At 36.1% G+C, this 15,128-nt stretch overlaps 1 protein-coding gene across 1 annotated transcript in view; it reads right to left on the reverse strand.

Moving 5' to 3' along the window:
• LOC117330933 (Fanconi anemia group D2 protein-like) overlaps positions 1-15,128 on the reverse strand; it is a 42,892-nt gene that overhangs the window by 18,782 nt on the left and 8,982 nt on the right. Inside the window, exons 9-25 of the mRNA XM_033889505.1 lie at positions 11,987-12,074; positions 10,723-10,847; positions 9,729-9,816; positions 9,258-9,362; positions 8,954-9,042; positions 8,116-8,224; positions 7,224-7,397; positions 6,590-6,724; positions 5,612-5,743; positions 5,198-5,305; positions 4,818-4,867; positions 4,229-4,288; positions 3,379-3,559; positions 2,525-2,601; positions 1,944-2,078; positions 1,408-1,508; positions 493-717 (exon numbers count right to left, since the gene is read on the reverse strand). Coding sequence (XP_033745396.1) covers positions 493-717; positions 1,408-1,508; positions 1,944-2,078; positions 2,525-2,601; positions 3,379-3,559; positions 4,229-4,288; positions 4,818-4,867; positions 5,198-5,305; positions 5,612-5,743; positions 6,590-6,724; positions 7,224-7,397; positions 8,116-8,224; positions 8,954-9,042; positions 9,258-9,362; positions 9,729-9,816; positions 10,723-10,847; positions 11,987-12,074 — 1,982 coding nt within the window. The remainder of the gene's footprint in view (positions 1-492; positions 718-1,407; positions 1,509-1,943; positions 2,079-2,524; positions 2,602-3,378; positions 3,560-4,228; positions 4,289-4,817; positions 4,868-5,197; positions 5,306-5,611; positions 5,744-6,589; positions 6,725-7,223; positions 7,398-8,115; positions 8,225-8,953; positions 9,043-9,257; positions 9,363-9,728; positions 9,817-10,722; positions 10,848-11,986; positions 12,075-15,128) is intronic.

Here is a 15,128-nt window from a genome sequence, read left to right on the forward strand (position 1 = left end):
TTCACTTAACCCCTTTTTGCGCCATAAATATAAAAAATATTGTTTGGCATAATGAAGCACTCCATAACATTACTTCAACAGAATAATAATCGAAAACATTTTAACTGTGGAGCAATTTTGCTTGAATGAACATATTCCAAAACTTTTGAATTGTTGAAAAACTTTCATTGCAGTCTGATTAACCACGTTTAAGCTCCTTAATGCGAAAAAAAACATGATTTGCCATGTTGATAGCCCTCCATAGTAATTCTTTAATCATATAAGAGTCAACAGCTGTTTGACTTTCGTGATCCACTATTAAATGTTTCAAACAACTTACTCAAAACATTCACCAATTCTGGTGACACATTTGAAATATTTGCTATTCATTATTTTTACAAAAGGAGAACTTTAAAGTTTGAACTTGATAAGAATTTATGATTTGATAATATACTATATTCTGTTACAAAATTTTACTACAAAATCATGATAATTTTTACTATGAAAGTTTACCTGCCAAACATTTTTCAAGTAAGCCCTGTAGTTCTGTGATATTCTGTATTCTTGTGATGACCTTGCCCTTCATTTCAAGGTCATCCTGGGGGGCAAAGGCATTCACAACTTCTCTGAACCAGTTGAGGCCGGTAAACAGAGATGAACATACAATCTCCTTCTCCTTCCGTGAGAGGCTCAAAATTTTCTCAAAAATTTCCGGTGTTGGCAGCAATAGTGGACATCCTGATGTTGAGTGAAGCAAAATAGGTCAAGGTTACCTTAACTGGCTCAAATTGCAATGAATTTTTAAATTCTATTAAGGACTTGGCGCAAAGAATATAAACAATACATAGGTTAGTTTGTTAGCTTGCTTGGTTTATCGCCCTGTGAACAGCCAGGATCATTTTCATTTTATAAGCTAGGTCTCCTTGTAGTAGTTGGTGACTACCTCACTGAACAAAATATGGGAGGCCCATCAAATGCCATCCAGAGCAATTTGGGAAAGTGTCTTGCCCAATGACACAACCACAACAGCACAGACTGTCCCGTTTCTCAGCTTCCCGAGAAACACAAACCGACATGGCTAGGGAGCGTCGAACCACACACCTCGGATCTTCACCTGAGGTTACGTGGCCAGGCACTCTGACTGACAGAGCTATTGCGTCAATTCAATAAATATAGGTGGAAATAATATTAAACTCAAATGTCATACAAAAATAACACTGAAAGTTCCAAAATAAGAATTATCATTTCATCAGTAGTTTTACTATTGAAAACTTTCAAATATTCCCCAACATAATGTTGATGTAACTGATCCAAATACACTTGAACCTATTACATCAGTCCGACACTTTGGTTAAAATTCTAATTATTCATTATTGAACTTTTTTATCTGAAACCTGAATCTCTAATATACACTAGTTCCCTACTCACCCAGAAGGGCATCAACGTTAGTAAGGTCTCCTTGTTGTTTTTCTTCACAGATCTGGAGCAGACGGAAGTGAGGCGACAGACAGACAGGGTCGGGAGATCTCCTGTAACAATACAACCAATATTTTACTAAAACAAGAAAAAGGTGTTGATCCAAGACAGAGCAGTGTAATGGTAATCCTGTTGGATATTTTTTGTAAATTTCATCAACTGTTTACATGAATCTGTCACAAGTTTGAAAGAACAGGGGAAAACAGATTCCAGCTGCGTGCCCCCAACAGGAATTGATCCCAGGTCTCCGGACACATATGGTAGAAATCATTTCCAAATACTGAACACTTTCACCCATGTTACTGGAAGCGACTTCTGAGTTGGATCTTTGACACTTTTCCAAGCACATCACTTCCTGATAAATTGTAAACATATAATTATTTTCAAAAGTATCATTGTTATTTTCTCATCAACAATGCCCCAGAAATTGAAAGTAAAATTCCAGTCCCCAATTTTGTTGCCGGCGTAAACAATACTAGAAAATTTACCCGTTTTCATTTTTCTTCGGTTGTTTTTTCTTGTCCTTACTGCTCCACTCCACCAGCGGGACGATGTTGATGGCGATGGATCCCTCCACATCGTCATCAAGACTGAACTTCGTCTCAAACGGAATAACATGCTTCCTGTAAGGAAGGACAACTCTGTTTTAACCAACTGATATCAACAAACACAAGTGGATTAACCATAATCAACTCTGCAATCTTTAAATCTAGAGTTTGGCTTGGCCAGTACAGAATTAACTTCAAACAAGGCAAAAATACGAGTAGAGAAAGTGAGCAAGGCTAGAAATAATTCCAGGCCATGCTTGATTGATGTTTTAAATATTACAACTAACTCTATAATATATTACCGTCTTTAAAGTTAATATACTACTTACGATTTATCAGGTATTTCCTAGATGTCCACCAATTTTACGTTCTGAAGTTTTAAATACTACTTACGATTTACCAGATATTTCCTCAATGTCCACAAAGTAATCGTCCAAACATTTTAAATACTACTTACGATTTATCAGGAATATCCTCAATATTCACCATGTAATCGCCCAGAAGTTTTAAATACTACTTACGATTTATCAGGTATTTCCTCGATGTCCACCACATAATCGTCCTGGAAGTCTGTAATCACATTCTCACTGATCCATGCCTGCAGAGACATTTATTCATTACATCTTGAAATGCTGACACCAAAATAAAGGGGATCTTATGCGAGAGATCATTTCCATGATTTTCAGTGATTTAATATCAATGAACAGTAATCTTAGGTGAGAAAATGTTTTCATAACCTCAATATAACATGGACACGAGTGTTTGATTTTCATTATTATTAAAACAAGAGGCCCAGAGGGCCTGCATCGCTCACCTGGATATTTCAGTAATTATGGCTAAAATACTCTAAAGTTATATATCAAACATTTTCCTACTTTTGAACTGCCTCTCCCAACAATAGTTCAATCTACAGGTGGACCTAATCCTGTCATTCTTGAGGAAGAAAAGGGATTTCTAAAGTTTATTTTGCTATATTTCCCCTATTGGGCCCCCTTTGGCCCAGGTAAGTTAAAAACATGTACACCAATCATACTTGAGATTTATGAAACAATTTTTAAGGAATATTTTGTGTTGCATTATTAAGATGTAAAATTCACGACAAGCTTCATGAATATCATATGAAATCGAAATAAATGTAAGATTTTGTAAAATTTTGTATGTATATATTCATTACATATAATGAAGGGCATCTATTTTTTGAATAATGGAAATTTCAATGTATGTCACCATGTATATGTAAAGTTTAAATTGTCCAGTAAAAGATCCCTCTCTAACAGTAACAGTGTACAACGAGCCATCACAATCTACAAACATAAAACTCTTTTATTACAATGATTGGTTGACCTAAGATGACCTTTGATGAACTTTGACATACCTCCACTTTAGAGTCAATGTGTCCGCGGCGAATGACCGCTGCCAGTTCGTCCATGAACAGAGATGCAACCTCAGGTGTGCGACTACTGGACGTCTTGACCAACTGAAGCAGACTGACAACTTGTTTGTAGAGATCGTCAGTCAGAGGGATACTTTCAAGCTGAGTCTGGACCTGGGGTGTACTGAAAACATACCTTAACTTAAATCATTTATCTGGACCTGGGGTGTACTGAAAACATACCTTCACTTAAATCATGGCCATTGGGTCTGGACCTGGGGTGTGCTGAAAACATACCTTAACTTAAATCATTTATCTGGACCGGGGGTGTACTGAAAACATTCCTTTACTTAACAAAACAGATGAATCGTCACTAAACCGTTGCCTTTAAGACTATGCTTCCAGTATATCAAAAATATTCTTTAATATTAACATTGTTATGTCAGAATGTTCCCCTATTAAATAAGGGGACTGCGGTTGCCAAGTGGTTAAGGTGTACAGAAACTTCATCACTAGCCCTCCACCTCTGGGTTGTGAGTTTGAAACCTACGTGGGGCAGTTGCCAGGTACTGACCATAGGCCGGTGGTTTTTCTCCGGGTACTCCGGCTTTCCTCCTCCTCCAAACCTGACATGTCTTTAAATGACCCTGGCTGTTAATAGGACGTTAAACAAAATAAACCAAACCAAACCAAACCCTATTAAATAAATATATCAGTTTAAAGACACTGCAATATATTACTGCCAGACAGTGTCAGTGCTTAGAAAACCCCATACAAGGTATCCTTCCAACTCTATCTCGCTCGAATGACTTTCCTTCTAATGTCCCACGGTACATAGAGATGTTACACAAACCTCTTGTAAGCAATGCTCTTGATGATCATAATAGCCCCAATCACTCCCATCCTCTTGTACCTGTTCAAAGAAACAAGATTTTATAAGATATTGTCCTTAATATCCCCTGTGGTCTGCTAAAGAAATGGAAACTACCTATACATGTATGGATTTGGTTGATTGCATAAAGTGCGATATTTAGGTCTTTAACCATTTGTTTCCATGGTTACAGGAAAATTCTGAGAAATACAAACCACTCCATAGTAAAAGACACCACAAGAGCGGAGTTTTCCAGGTGTTGTGAGGTTATTTTAAATGGTGTTTAAGCTACACTTCGAAAACTGTAATATTTAGGTTTTTCAGCATTTGTTGCCATGGCAACAGGAAAATCACGAAAAATACAAACCCATCTATACCAAAAGGCATAACTTGACCACTAGAGCAATACATGTACCAGGTTTCGTGAAGTTTTGGAGTTATGCTTCAGAAATGGGAGATAAATATTCATGGCGCCCTAACAGGCGCTAGGTCATCCAGATTGCATTTATGTTGGCAATAAATGCAATCTAACAAGAATTTAAATGTTAAATTAAAGAATTTTCTCACTTACTTTGGACTGTTACTTGAAAGTTGCTTCCTGATGAGAATATGAAGATCATCCTGAAAATAGTTGAACCACCTTAGAAAATTTAGGATTTTAAATTGCAACCTACTTGCTTTGAAAATGTAAATGACCATTCATCAGCAGATTTTGTTATCTCTCAAGCATCTTTTTGTTTTTATTTTGCTAGGCATTAAACTAACAAAGGAGTTCCATATGTTACCATTCTTCAAATTAACCTTTTTTTAATCAACAAAGCTGGCCAATAACTTTGCATTCATCATGCATGGATATTTCGGAAGTATGGATCAAAAATAGAAATCTCAAAAGAGAAAATTCAATGCTACAACATATCTTTTTTTTAAGATAAAATAAAAAGATTTTCTTACCTGTATGAGGCCCCCTTCTTGAGGATTCCTGAACGCCAACATACTTAGCATGGAGTATAATTTCCGAATCTGCATCACGGAGAGATTGTCCAAGTAATCTAGAACGCCCTGAAAAAGTCAGAAAGATTTAATACCGCAGACTTAAACATCACACAGAGATTGTCCAAGTAATCTAGAACGCCCTGAAAAAGTCATAAAGATTTAATACCGCAAGCTTAAACATCACACAGAGATTGTCTAAGTAATCTAGAACGCCCTGAAAGAGTCAGAAATCTGTCAGACAGCAGACCTAAACATCCATAACTTTCCCTATGGTAAAACACAAGTTGAAATAAGTGTATTATTTTGTATTAATTCATGGTGAAATTCACTGTACAATTTTTCATAAGTACAGCTCAGATGCCGGTCACATACCTTGACAAATATCGCAAAAGGTGCCATCTTGGAGAGATGAGTGTCGACAAGTTCGGCCAGGATGTCGAGGGAAGAGTCAATCTCTCCCTCAAACCCAATACCAATGTGGGTCACCAAATTCCCTACAATCTCCTGCAAAAATTCACAAACTTTCAAAAATACTGTATTAAATGGAGAAATATCACTTTCAATGTCAGGTATAAATGGTAACTATTCATCAAAGATAAGAAAAGATGCATGGTCGTCAAGTCAACATAGTAACTATTGTAGGGTGTTTGTCTTCATTCCGACATACAGCCAGGAATATTTTGAACTGGACCTTTACAAGTGGATTAAGAAACAAGTGAAATCAATGATTGTGAAGCTCACTGGCATCAGCAGTCTATGCATTCATTTTTTATGTATGTATAAGTATGTCATTTCAAAATTTTACGTCACATAACATCACTTCTAGACCTCTAAAGGATGTATACACCAAATTAGAAGGGTGTGAGGTGTATACTTTAAGACTTAAAAGCTTTCCAAAAACTAACCCCAAAAACTTTAAAGTCTTGGGGTGGGACGCTGTTGATGGGAGTACAGCATTTGCTCATGGTTACTCGTAACCGGTGAGCTAAAAATCACATACATTTTCTAGTTCAAATTTTTTTCTAGTTCAAATTCATTTTGATTTAATTATCAAAGAATACAGAAATAGTAAGTAAAATTTTGTGGGAAATGTTACACTAAAATTTGATATTTACACATTATGGTCTCTTGACAGAACCAGCAATCCTACCTGCTGACAGAACCAGTAATCCTACCTGCTGACAGAACCAGTAATCCTACCTGCTGACAGAACCAGTAATCCTACCTGCTGACAGAACCAGCGATCCTACCTGCTGACAGAACCAGCGATCCTACCTGCTGACAGAACCAGCGATCCTACCTGCTGACAGAACCAGCAATCCTACCTGCTGACAGAACCAGCAATCCTACCTGCTGACAGAAGGAGTCAAATGATGTAAATGCTCCCTTATAAATGGCACAAGCAAGATAGACGACTGCCGGTTCCGGGGACCGCAGCAGAACCTCAGCTAGTGACAGGATGGATGGGAAGTAGTCACGCATCACCTGGAATACATGTGAAAATCAGCCAATCAGTGTTTCTCACACAAAATTCAGCCAATCAGTGTTTCTCACACAAAATTCAGCCAATCAGTGTTTCTCACACAAAATTCAGCCAATCAGTGTTTCTCACACAAAATTCAACCAATCAGTGCTTGTCATACAAAATTCAACCAATCAGGCTGAGTTTTTGTTGAAACAAAATTCAACAAATGATGCTTGTCACACAAATTTCAACCAATGATGTTTGTCACACAAACTTCAACCAATCTAATCATTGCACTATAAACTCAATCAGTGTTTGTCACACAAAACTCAATCAATCAGTGTTTGTCACACAAAACTCAATCAATCAGTGTTTTTTTCACACAAAATTCAACCAATCAGTGTTTTCTACACATAATGCACACATCCGACCACTGAAAGAAAAGAGAAGTTCTCGCCTTCAAATAATGTGGCATACACTCTCCACGTCCACAAATAGCTAATCTAACTTCCAAGTTACCTGTGAGTGGGATCCAAACGCTGCCTGTACCAGCACCTCAGTGAAGCCACCGGATCGAATCTTGTTACGGAACAGGCTCACGACAGGTTTCTTACGATTGGTCGAGTGTAGAATGAGGAGGATGAAAATGTCGATAACTTTGTGGTCGCCAGGTTGTTTTACGCCATCTATCACCTGAACAATAAAATATCAATCCATTTGTCATAATCTCTAACCAAGAATTGTATATGATCATTAACATATTTTTACAACATACAACACTATATATTTAAACTATTTAGGGAAATAAAATTTTCCAATATTTTACAACGATGATCATTTGATAACTAATCTATGATTATTGTCTACCTATGAACCAAATTATTATCAACTGAAAACAAGGATATGCTTTTGTGTATTTTATATACAATTCCAAAATTTACATAGTTAACACTATTGCCACCCTCCAAAAGCTTATTTTATTCTTTAAATTTTAAGTGAATAAATCATTAAGTTTATCTCAAAGAAATTCAATTACATATTTTTTGTTCATTTTAGTGATCATTTTAAGACATTATTTTTCCTTTCTTCATTTGTTGGTGTTATTTGGTATATTTCTAAACCATTGGTGCCATTTTTTTTTGCATTTCTATGACAAGCAAAGTATACACTTTCAGAGGTATAACATCACCAATTGGTCTGAAACGCTATCTATCTGATATGCCTTAACCTCGAAACACAAACATGGCCGTTTTCGTTTTTAAAATTGATGAACCGGTTTGTTCGCATAAACGAACAGGCCTCATGTGATAACATAATAACACTGTTATGATGTCATAAAATGTCACAAGACCACTCGATGGTTAAGACATTGTGGTACAATTTCGCTGGTTTCATTTTCCATATACTTTACCTTAATCCACGCCTCCGCCACACATTTCTGGAAACGTATCCCTGACTTGATGGCATCCAGCGTCAACAGCTCTGATCCACGTGCGGCCTCGATCTCTGATTTCGACCCCCTGCCATCAACGTAATATGTTAAACACAAATGATTGTATGTTAAGTGAGGGATATTTCAGCAACTATAGAAAGACTCAAGAAATATTTATACATTTATTAAAAATTCTATGCAAGGTAGATGCTGTATGTTCAGTGAGTGTCATTCCAGAAAATTATATTTACCGTACTTTGTTTGGTTCATTTCGTTTAACATCCTATTCACAGCCAGGGTCATTTAAGGACGTGCCAGGTTTTGGAGGTGGAGGAAAGCCGGAGCACCCAGAGAAAAACTGTCCCACATGAGTTTCAAACTCACAACCCAGAAGCGGAGGGTAAGTGATATTTGGTTTATTTTGTTTAATAACCTATTAACAGTCAGGGTCATTTAAGGATGTGCCAGGTTTTGGAGGAGAGCCGGAGTACCAAGAGACAAAACACCCGCCTACAGTAAGTACCAGGTAACTGCCCCACATGGGTTTCGAACTCACGACCCAGAGGTGGAGGGCTAGTAATAAAGTGTCGTGACACCTTAACCATTCAGCCCCTATTGTACATACTAAGGGAGGACTCGAGAAACAATGAAATTCTATAAAAGAGGAAATCTGCCTTATACAGCACTGTTAGAATAAAACCACTTCTTTCAGTTCTTTGCAACTAATTGAAGTATTCCTATTGATGTAATTAACTACATATTTATTTATTTATTTATTTATTTATATATTCATTTGTTTTATCTTTTTTGTAGTTACCTGTTGCCTCCTTGTGTGAAGGGCGTAGAGGAGATGGTGGGAGCAAAACTCGAGTTGAAATCTAGATTACTGCGAATTTCTTCAACAACCTATAAAGCATCAAATTTCAATATATCGCGTGTGAAAAACTGATTGAAGCATAGTGTTTTAATGTACAGAAATTCAAATCTGCAATTTCAAACAAACCGCAAAACCTGTTATCCAATATATATATATAGCAAAGTATACTGCTAAAGACACTTTTATTAACTTTCAAAAATAAATCTGAAAATTTATGTTTTTATTTATAAAATGTGGAATATACCTCGACAGCATCTTGACTGTTGACCGACTGAAGAAGGAACTTGATAACTACTGGTAAATCTTCCATCCTGACCGAAGCCAATGTCTGTAGCACCGATTCTCTCACCTGGTAAAACAAAGGAGCAGCCCATTCACTTAAGGGTGTATGTTACCTTACTGTGACATGGAGACTTAAGGGTGTATGTTACTTCACTCTAACATGAAGACTTAAGGCTGTATGTTACCTTACTATAACATAGAGATTTAAGGGTATATGCTACCTTACTTTGACATGGATACTTAAGGCTGTATGCTACCTTACTCTGACAGAGATTTAAGTGTGTGTTACCTTACTGTGACATAGTGACTAAAAGTTTATGCTATGAGATATATCCTTTCAATAAAATAATAGTGAAATCTCCAATGAATGGTAATAAATCACTGACAAATATGACAAGTCTGGACTGTCAGGCTAAATCAGAAAAAAACTTACCTCAGACAACAGGTCCTGGGTCAGTGTAAGATTGGATAAGGCATCCAATATTGGAACAGTTAACTGGTTATTTTGAAGTAAAATCTCCCTGCACATTGAGAAAACAATTCTTAATAAGAAAAACTCTTTCAAATACTTACTACGTAAATTGAATATTAATAAATGTTGTTACGTTGATTTTACATCTGAACATTGTAATCTCAAAGTCAGTGGGGTCATGAGAAACTCTGAGCTACCCTGAGTATTCAAGCTACTCAAGCATATTTCCAACTTATTTTGATCTTTGAGTTATCAGCGTATGACTAAAATATAATGAAGGCTGTCTGTATCTGATATTTACATCCTCAAAAAACATTATATGCCAAAACTCATTCATGTTACAAGGGAAGTTACGGATAATGATTCCAATGATCTTGGCATAAAAATGCGAAAAACAGATTCCTCTTTAGTACTTATGATATCGGGAATAGAGACAATATTTTGCATTATTACAAACATTTTACAATTTTAAGTTAACTTACGGAATTACTTAATAGCAAATGTCTGCACTAAATTTCAAACTTCATTCAAAAAACCTTTCTTATTATCACTTTTGCAATTGTAATACTTTGAAGAAAGATTATAATTTGTCAAAAAAGTATCCATTTTTATCTTAGACAGATTTACCTTTGACAGATTTATCTTTAGACACATTTACCCTTAGACAGATTTACTGATTTAACTTAGACAGGCTAGGTTTAGAGATTTACCTAAGACATATTTACTGATTTACCTAAGACAGATTTACCTCAAGACAGAGCTACAGATTTACCTTAGACAACCTTACCTTAGACAGATTTACCTTAGACAACCTTACCTTTGACAGTTTTACCTGAAGACATATTTACTGATTTACCATAGACAGATTTACAGATTTATCTTTGGTAGATTTACATATTTACCTTAGACAGATTTAACCGAGACAGATTTACTGATTTACCTGTGACAGATTTACCTGAGAGCTCTTGCCACTTCTCCATGCTCCGAGTCTTCCACAACCTCGGGAAGACAGGTAATTATCTCACGTTGTATGTCAAGGGAGACAATTCCAATCATCTCAAGCATCTTATCCGTCACAACCTACATAAAAATCCACATTTTTATATTGCTTTGACATTACACAGTGTTGATAGGTCCAAATAAGGGAACAGATGTCCAAGTTTTAAAGTAAATAAAAAATTATCTTTTCAAATCTTATATTTATTCAAAAATATTAAAGGAGAATATAACACAATTGCCAGACAATTTTTCGATCGACTGTTTCATGATTGTCAATTGTTAGAATGTTGATTGTTCCTAAAATGTCACATCAAAAACCTTTACAAGTATTATTCAGACTCAAGAAACATTTATTCAGACTCAAGATAACATTTATTCAGACTCAAGAAAACATTTATTCAAACTCAAGATAACATTTATTCAGACTCAAGAAAACATTTATTCAGACTCGAGATAACATTTATTCAGACTCAAGAAAACATTTATTCAGACTCGAGGTAACAGTTATTCAGACTCGAGATAACATTTATTCAGACTCGAGGTAACAGTTATTCAGACTCAAGATAACATTTATTCAAACTCAAGATAACATTTATTCAGACTCAAGAAAACATTTATTCAAACTCAAGATAACATTTATTCAGACTCAAGAAAACATTTATTCAGACTCGAGATAACATTTATTCAGACTCAAGAAAACATTTATTCAGACTCGAGGTAACAGTTATTCAGACTCGAGATAACATTTATTCAGACTCGAGGTAACAGTTATTCAGACTCGAGATAACATTTATTCAGACTCAAGATAACATTTATTCAGACTCGAGGTAACAGTTATTCAGACTCGAGATAACATTTATTCAGACTCAAGATAACATTTATTCAGACTCGAGGTAACAGTTATTCAGACTCAAGATAACATTTATTCAGACTCGAGGTAACATTTATTCAGACCCGAGATAACATTTATTCAGACCCGAGATAACATTTATTCAGACTCAAGATAACATTTATTCAGACTCGAGGTAACAGTTATTCAGACTCAAGATGACGTTTATTCAGACTCAAGATAACATTTATTCAGACTCGAGATATCATTTATTCAGACTCGAGGTAACAGTTATTCAGACTCAAGATGACGTTTATTCACACTCAAGATAACATTTATTCACACTCAAGATAACATTTACCAAATGAGACAGATATGAAACTTTACCAACCTTTCCATTGACGATACTGTCCAGCCACCGAAACTGGCTCATTAACAGTCGAGGGAGATTCACCTTTTCTCCATGATCAAATATAGATCTAAAGAAAAAAGCATCACATTATAAAGGGGAGACAATTCATAATAGTGATTTTTCGATAGCAACATTAACAAGACATATCCCTGTGAAGTACTGCCATGAAATGTTTGGTGGGAATTGTAATATTTTATCCCTGTGATTCATTTTTAGTCCCACTGATATCAGCACTAACGATGCGTTGTATTATTGGTATACTGGTATACCGAGATTCTACTTGAAAAAGATATGTATCGCGGTACGATTTTGACATATCGGTACACTTGGGAATCTTTGTATGTTTCTGTAAAAACTTCCTTTAATAATGAAAATTTAAACAATATTCGATCAACTGCTTATGATTTTTGTTTTCTAAGTATAAATATTGAATAACACATCAATTCACTTGCATATCATATTAATTGTTTTCGAGACGATAAATACATAAAACATTTATACATTCCCGGCCTCAAACGTATCAAGCGTCTTGTTCATCGAGATTGCTCAAGTGTGTCGTACCGTTTTCAAAATGGTGGGTATAATTAATCAGGTATGTTGAGCCATGATTACATTCGTTTTCTTCACCATTGCTTTGTTTAAAGAAAAGACTTGTTCTGACTAAAATATTGTGATACGTATCACGGTACGAGGATCCTGTATTGCAATATATCGCGATACGAAAATTCTTGCGACCTATGCCTAATCAGCACAGCCATCTGTAACGCAGTTGCGTTTCGCTCGTTTATTTTTGGACTCATTCCAGAAAATTGTAACATCCGGTTACGCAAGATACCCGTGCTGCTCTGGGGTCAATCACTTTTCGTCCGGGTGTCAGCAGGGTAAGTGGACTTTTAATCTGTGAAATTAATTAGATAATCGTTGCCCATCCTTTCCTAAATATCATATTAATTTGTCTGCTGGATATTATTTGCCACTATCGTACATGTATTTTTATTTTCACGTGTAGTATTTTGATGTATTTTCGATGTATAGAACTTTGTTTAATTTGAGTCTCGTGTGCCTGTGTCATGTCGGAAGTCAGGTTGTTGCTTGAAGGGATTATTCCATTTTGAGAGCACTCGCGGAGTGGCTAGTGAATGTTTCCGCCTCTCGGGCTGTTTCTATACCGGTTAAGCGAGGAATGGTTGTTGGTAACCTCGTAAGTAGATACGGGAGAAAAGACGGGTGGTTAGCAAATGTTGTATTCTGACCGGACATGCCACGTGCTTGAGACTCGGGGTAAACTACATTTATTTCATTTATATGGTTAGTTGTGATCAAACGATGGTTGGCATATGTTTTAGGCTAGACGTATATAATTGTGAATTCCTCACTGTGCCTCTCGGGTATTATTTTGGTACTTTTGTTATTTTTACACATGTTAATAAATTGTTGAACTTTATATGACGAGTCTATTTTCTTTCTCACCAGTTTACTAAATATTGTCTATTACTTGAAAATTCATTTGTATTTGGAATCTGCAAGCGAAAGCGGCAGTCGAACCCTGGGCAAAAACTTGGTAGCAGTACGACACACGTGGCACCCCTGCGGTACACGTGCTGTGCGTTACACATCACTATCAGTAGGCTACAGCATATAACACAAAAAGTATATACAGTGTAGAATTACTGTAAAAGAAATGTTAAATGATAGGTTATGAGTTTCAGCCTATACAAACTTTTTTATTATGAATTAGTCACAAAAAATTACAAGAGGCCCAATGGGCATGTATCTCTCACCTGCTTCTAGAGCAACTCTGAAATTGATCTAGGTCATTTATGCAGATACTAAGCTGATTACCACTTTATTGAATATCAGGTCTCTGAGTCTCTTAGCTATCAAGAAATCATGATTTAAAGACTTTTAACACATATGACCCCTGTGACCTTGAATGGATATAAACATTTCTTCTTTTAAAACAAGAGATCCCAGAGGGATCTTGGCGCCCACCATTGAATGATCTTTATAGGTTCCATGTCAGATTGATCTTTTCTCTACTTTTCCCTTCCTCTAAGTCTTACTAATCTGTGTAAATTCAGAAACAGCCCTCTAGTACTTTTCAAACAAGGGGAACCTATATATAAAATTTAAGATTTAGCGATAATGGCTGTCTGTTGTTTTCGGATTGGTCCCAAAATGCAACACCAGGGACCAAGGGGAACCTACATATGAAATTTGAGAAAGATCCCTTCAGTACCTTCTGTAAAATAGCGATAACAAACTTCAATTGGACCTAAATACGAAAATTTGAGAAAGATCCCTTCAGTACTTTCTGAGAAATAGCGATAACAAACTTCAATTGTCAAAATCTAAGATGGCTGCCTGTCGGCCATGTTGTTTTCTGATAGGTCTCAAAATGTAATATGCATAACTAGGCACCAAGGGGAACCTATATATGAAATTTGAGAAAGATCCCTTCAGTACTTTCTCAGAAATAGCGATAACAAACTTCAATTGTCAAAATCCAAGATGGCTGCCTGTCGGCCATGTTGTTTTCCGATAGGTCTCAAAATGCAATATGCATAACTAGGCACCAAGGGAAACCTACATATGAAATTTGAGAAAGATCCCTTCAGTACTTTCTCAGAAATAGCGATAACAAACTTCAATTGTCAAAATCCAAGATGGCTGCCTGTCGGCCATGTTGTTTTCCGATCGGTCTCAAAATGTAATATGCATAACTAGGCACCAAGGGGAACCTATATATGAAATTTGAGAAAGATCCCTTCAGTACTTTCTCAGAAATAGCGATAACAAACTTCAATTGTCAAAATCCAAGATGGCTGCCTGTCGGCCATGTTGTTTTCCGATAGGTCTCAAAATGCAATATGCATAACTAGGCACCAAGGGAAATCTACATATGAAATTTGAGAAAGATCCCTACAGTACTTTCTCAGAAATAGCGATAACAAACTTCAATTGTCAAAATCCAAGATGGCTGCCTGTCGGCCATGTTTGTTTTCCGATCGGTCTCAATATGCAATATGCATAACTAGGCACCAAGGGAAATCTACATATGAAATTTGAGAAAGATCCCTTCAGTACTTTCTCAGAAATAGCGATAACAAACTTCAATTGT

The sequence above is a fragment of the Pecten maximus genome, chromosome 7 (genome assembly GCF_902652985.1).
Source record: "Pecten maximus chromosome 7, xPecMax1.1, whole genome shotgun sequence".
NCBI lineage: Eukaryota > Metazoa > Mollusca > Bivalvia > Pectinida > Pectinidae > Pecten > Pecten maximus.